The following is a 5,971-nucleotide window of genomic DNA, read 5'->3' on the forward strand; positions in this document are numbered from 1 at the left end:
TTGCGGGCGGGGGGGGGCGGGGCTGGGATTTGGGGGTTATTGTTGAAGCTATCACCAGGCTCTGGGGAAGTCGTTGAGTGGCAGGGGGCCATTATTGGGGTCAGAGGAGCTGGGGATTCATGAGACTTAACAGGGTAGGTTGAGGTTATTTGGGGGGATCATAGGTAATTAATTATTGGTGTGTCGGGGCGGGGACAGAAGTTGGAGAACGTTCTAGTGTGAAATAGTCTTTTTGGGGTTCAGGAAAGCGGGATGGTTGGGGATATCTGGAGCTTTTATTGGGACCACCAGAGGGGTCGTAGGGATGCTGAGGAGGTCACAGGTGAGGTGGGTCAGGAGCTACTGTAAGGGTAGCCTTGGGAGGGCATAAGGGGACTCACGGCCCTAGCCCTCTCCTGCAGGGGACATCTCAGTGTCTCGCCCCTTCCAGTCTCTCTGAGAAGTAGGAAGACGGTTTTGGTCACCTCCATAGATCTTCAGCTCTTGAAACAAAGTCTGGTAGAAGCTGAGTCTCCACTGGGAGGCATTTGAATTAAGGTAGACCTAATCATCGCTCCTATTTTCTGCATGTTTAGTGAGATCAACGACTATCATGCCCATTTCTCAGAGGTGGAAACTGAAGGTCAGAGAGGTGTGTTAACTGTCCCAGGATCTTTTCGAGCCGGTGTCCAAGTCCAGGTCTGCTGATCTCCTGAGGGTGGCTGCGGCAAGCACTGTGCGTGCAGGGTCCTTGTGGAGGGACCTCAGGAGAGAGGGTGAACGGGGTGTCCCTTCGCATGAGTGATGTGGAGTCTGCTTGAGTGACGACTTGTTGGGATGGTAGAGGTGCATGGCAGGGTCTCTGGAGGCCTTTGGAGAGAGATGTGCAGTGTGGGATTGGATCGCTGTAGCGGGGAGTACTCGGGCACATTATTATAGGGAGATGCTGGCATTGGGGAATGCCTGGCAGGACTTTGTGGAGGCGCGTGGTTGTGTCTAAAGGGGAATAAAGTAGGAGGGGGTCACCTGAGGGACTGTGGGGCCTTCAGGGAGATTTGGGGAGGCGGATGGTTTAAGAGATTTTGAATCTCAGAAAGACATTCATTTTGGTGTCTGTGAGTGGGAGTGCACATGTGTGATCACAAGTGCAAAGGCCACGGGGGTGGACTGAAGTCTCAGGAGGCTGTTGGGGGAGACTGACTACATTCCAGGAGTGGGGTGCTGCTGAGTGAGGGACCTCTGGGGGGGCTTGCTGGAAGGTCTTTGAGGGCTTGTGGGTGGGAACATTTGACAGAAGTGCCATGTCAGGCAGTCACTGAGAGACTCGGGTTTGTGGTGGTCACCGGCTCCCTTGAGCCTTTGAGGGTGTCGCTGTGTGTGTGTGTGTGTGTGTGTGTGTTGCTCACTTCGCCTGCCTGCATTCTCTCTCGCTGGCCAGCTCCACTCAACATACAGGACTTGGCTCCTGGATCCTCCCTTAGCTTCCCTGCCTCCCTTCAGGCCTCACTGAGAGAACACTCTTGTTTCCTGTCTGGCTTTCCTGAGATGGTTAGCCCCTGGAGGGCAGGGAGCCTGTACCCCCTAGCAGAGCTCAGCACCCTGTGGGCACACAGTAACCCTGAATGAATCGAGTGACTGAGTGAATGAAGGCGCCCAGCAACTCTTGCGGATGGATGGATGGATTAGGCCATACAGTAACTGAATGAATGTGTGAGTGAATGGATGAATGAATGAACGTAGGCACACAGTGACTGAGAATGAATGATAGCATGCAGTCACTATGAGGGAAGGGATGAATGAATGAAGGATGGAGTGTGCACTGTGTCTGGAGGTCACTGCTGGAGGCTACGAGAGAGCCAGGAGCAGGTGGGGGTTGGGAAGGGGGCCTTTTGCGGGGTGATGGGGGGCCATGGAAAGGTCTAAGTCAGTAGAGATCCTCATGTGCTGGGGGTCACAGGATATGGGGAGGGTGAGCTGTGGCAGGTACCAGATTGGATGATTGCTAGGAGAGAGTTGGGGTGGGGCAGTCTTTGACCCTGAGATATTCGGGGGCTCCCGGGTTATCCATTCCCAGTTCTCGGACTTCTGAGGGGATTATGACGGCGGGGGCACGGTCTGTGTGCAGCGTGGAATGTGAGCCGGCGCACGGGTTGGGACGGGCTGGCCCTGGGCGATCCCTGTGGTAACTGGGCCATGCTGGGGGTCTGCAGGGAGAGGAGGGGTGTGTTGTCTGCCCTGAGCAGGGTCAGCTGGAGGATGGGAAGCTCCATGGTGGGCTCTTTCTGGTGACTTGGAGCCAGCCAGGTGGGCCCTGGTCTGCCCCCCAGTGAGGAGGGTCTGGTGGGGGCAGCTGTCCAAGGCCTTGCCTGGGCCTCACCACCCACCTGGTGCTCTGCTCCAGGCCCGGCCCCTGCCGGGCCCCTCATGCGTAAGAGCCGTGTCGGGCAGGGAGGCCAGGGCGAGCAGAGATGGAAAAGCTGACCGGAGTGGCGAGGCCGGGTAGGCGGGAGCGGCTGCCGAGCCAGCCAGGTGTGAGGGATAGGCCCAGGCCCAAGCTGCCAGCGGGGAGCGGGCCCAAGGGTGACGAGCAGCAGGCCTTGGCAGTCCCGGGAGCCAAGTCTCCGCCAAGGAGGATTAGGCCAGGGAGACTTGGGCCCCATGGGGGAATGCAGCCTTGGATGAGAGTGGGGAGCAGGGCCTGGGTGCCAAGCCCTGTGGGGCGCAGCTGTGGTGTCTGTGCTGGCACTTGAGGCCAGAGAGCAGCCCAGCCACTTGGGCCCCGGGCCCATTCTCCTGTCCACTGCAGGCTGAACCAGCACACTGTGGAGGGCGAAGGGGCCCCAGGCCGGCCTTGGTCAGGCCTTGCATAGGGAGGCCTGGGGCCCAGAGATGGGGGTGAGAGCCCAGGGTTTGGAGCAGTAGACAGGGTTGGAATCCCACCACGGCTGCTCAGCAGCTGTGGGCTCTGGGTAAACTTCAGAACAGCCCCTTCTTGGGTGAAGGGGTGGTGCTAGGAGCTTCCTTGTAGGTACCATGGGGACAGAGAGGGAGGGAGTTTCTCTGATAGTGGAGGGGCCTGCCCCCAGCCAGGGCCACTCCTGGCCTCAGAGTCCAGGCCCTGCTCCAAAACACCTCCCCCTCTCTGGTCCTGCAGGCCTGATCTTCTCTGCCTACAGTGTCACGCTCCAGCCCCCAGGCTCCTTCCTGGAGGGAGTGGCGAGGACAGGGCGATATACATTTACTGCAGGTGAGCGAGCCATGGCTTCTCCTTAGGGGCCCTCCTGGCACTGGCCCCTGGGCCCTGACTTAGCACTCACCCCGTCACCCACACCCCAACAGCCGCCATTGGCGCCATATTTGGCCTCACCTCCTGCCTCAGCGCCCAGGTCCGAGAAAAGCCCGACGACCCCCTGAACTACTTCATCGGAGGCTGCGCCGGAGGCCTGACCCTGGGAGCACGCAGTGAGTGAGCCCCCCACCCGTGACCCCCGCTGACCACAACCCCTCTTTCTATCCCAGACCAGGGACCAGGCAGGGGCCAGGTGTGTGGGATGCTCGCCCCAGCAGAGGAGGGGGCAGTCCCTGTGAAACCTTCCAGTACTTTTGAACCTCTGCCACCGGCCAGTTCAGTAATAGTAAGAGCTGCTCTGCGTAAACACCTACTGCATGTCTACCTCACCAAGCCCGTGTACCCTCCTGTAGCTCCCTGTGGCATTCAGCATGGCTTTCAAGGCCCTGCACAACCTTCCCCATTCCCTCCCTGCCCTCCCCTCCTCCCTCTCTCCCCTTTGCTCACTCTGTACAAGCCACACAAGCCACCTTGCTGTTCCTCCAAGCCAGGCACCGTCCTACCCCAGGGCCTTTGCATGTGCTGTGCCCTCTTCCTGGAGTGCTGTTCACCCAGGCATCAGCACAGCTCCCTCTTTCACTGTCCAAACCCCCTATGTATGATCTGGGACCCCTACTGCCCTCATTCCATATGGCCCTCTTCTACACCTTGTCAGAGAACACAAGGCCACTGTCTGTCTCTGCCCCTGCCCCTGCCCCGTGAGCATGGACAAGGTGCGTGGTCCTTGCATTGCCGTCCCTCTCCCAGCATCCAGAGCCCTGACTGACCAAACGCACAGCCCTGCAGGGGAGCTACACTCAACCATCCGCACCTAGAGCTGCACGGACTAGCTCAGAGAGGGGGCTTGGGTGGTTCAAGGTCACCTGGGAACCAGCAGAGCAAGCCTCCCTAGTAGGAGGCAGGGCGGGGCCCCACACCAGCCTGGCACAGTGGAGCCACCTGGAACCGGGACAGACACTGCTCTTTCCATGTCCCACAGCCTCGGGGCTGACAACTGCCCAGGCCTACCAGCCTGCCAGTGCTCGGTGGAAGGTTCCAGTCAGGCAGAGGGAGGGCACGGTGGAGGGAGGCCCGTGCATCCTAGGGTTTGACACACACCCCCAGCCCGCCAAGGGGGTGAGCCCTGCACACAGCAGGCCGGCCTCCCTGCCCAGCGACAGCCCTCGGGCAAGCAGGGGCACTCTGTGCTCTCATGCTCACAGTCCACAGAGCAGCTACAGGACCTCTTGCCTCGGTTCCCGCACACATCTTCAGCCAGACGGTCACCTGACTTAATCCTCCAGGAGCCCGCAGCCCCGACCCCCTAAGCCTCAAGGGAAGGGCATGCTCGCGGGCTCCCGGGTGGCCGTGGGGGAGCCCCCCGCACGCCTGACACCACCCTCCCAACTCTGGCAGCTCACAACTACGGGATCGGAGCCGCCGCCTGCGCGTACATGGGCACGATGGCCGCGCTGGTCAAGATGGGCCAGCTGGAGGGCTGGAAGGTGTTTGCAGCGCCCAAGGTGTAGTCCCACCGCCTCCCGGATCCTCGGGCAGGTTCAGATACGACTAAAAATAAATTCTGTGTATACTTCTTTGTGTGCGTCTCCCACCCCTCCTCTCTCCTCTGGGATGGAGCCCTGTCCCTGCCAGGCTGGGTGACAGTGACACCCCAGCAGCAGCCCAGCAGGGGAGCGGGACAGAAGGCCTCCGGGTTTATTCTGGCAGGGCCAGTGGCACCAGCTGGGCCCTGAAGACAGGAGCTGGGCACCGCCCCCCACAGCCCTTCCTGCAGCCCCCCTGCAGGTCACAGGCCATCCCCTCTCTGGGCACTCCCCCAAAGCCAACAGCGTGTGGAAAACACACCCAGGGCCCACGCACAGCCTGACTCCAAATTCTTGGGCACTGGAGCAGAGCACCCCTGACAGGCTGGCCCAGGAGCCTTCTCCCTGTGCGACAGACAGGTGGCTGACAGGCCACCAGGAGCCTGCAAAGCAGGGGCCCGTGGGGGGGACCAGAGAAGAATCCCGATCCTTGCCGGCTGCCGCCTGTCAGGCCCAGTGATTTAGGCAGCCTTGGAATGCTGGCGCAGCCCTGGCCCCCAGCTTTCTGCAGCGCGGCCTCTGGCTCAGCTCTGGCAGCCGGAAAGGAAGGCTTGCTCCAGCGTGTCGAGGCAGGCCATAAATTAGGGCTCTCAGGGCTTTACCCTGGGGAGCGGGGTCGTGTGTGGCCAGGGATGGGGTCCTGGCGGGGTCTGGGCACTGGAGTTGGCCTGGAGGCAGCAGGAGCCGGGCCCTGATGCCCCCTTCTCGCCTCATCCCTCCCGCTTTCTCCTCTGCAGCACCCCCTGGTGCCGACATGGTTGGAAGCCTGGCTTGGAGCCTTGCTTTCCTCTGTCCCCCCTGGGTCGTCACTTGACCAGGTGTCGGGTAGCTCAGACCCAGCATGTGCCGGGGCTGGGCCCTGCTGGCTGCGGCCGGGCTGGCCTCTCCATCTCACTACGCCATAGTCACTCCGGGTCTCCCGCCAGAATTGGCACCGGCTCCAGCTCAGGTCGCGCCCAGGCCTGAGAAAGGCTGGGAGGAGAGGTGGGCCTGCCGAGCCCTGAGAGCAATCTGGGGTCCCAGGTTTGCACCAGAGTCCCAGCTCTTGGTTCTTTAATGG

The 5,971-nt window shown here is 60.9% G+C and overlaps 1 protein-coding gene across 1 annotated transcript in view; it reads left to right on the plus strand.

Moving 5' to 3' along the window:
* The window catches only part of NDUFA11 (NADH:ubiquinone oxidoreductase subunit A11), a 5,503-nt gene extending 601 nt beyond the window's left edge, over positions 1–4,902 (plus strand). Inside the window, exons 2-4 of the mRNA XM_008711275.2 lie at positions 3,134–3,226; positions 3,319–3,441; positions 4,724–4,902. Coding sequence (XP_008709497.1) covers positions 3,134–3,226; positions 3,319–3,441; positions 4,724–4,836 — 329 coding nt within the window. The 3' untranslated portion in view covers positions 4,837–4,902. The remainder of the gene's footprint in view (positions 1–3,133; positions 3,227–3,318; positions 3,442–4,723) is intronic.
* Positions 4,903–5,971: the final 1,069 nt, after the last annotated feature.

This window comes from Ursus maritimus, unplaced genomic scaffold, assembly GCF_017311325.1.
Source record: "Ursus maritimus isolate PB19 unplaced genomic scaffold, ASM1731132v1 scaffold_14, whole genome shotgun sequence".
Taxonomy (NCBI): Eukaryota; Metazoa; Chordata; class Mammalia; order Carnivora; family Ursidae; genus Ursus; species Ursus maritimus.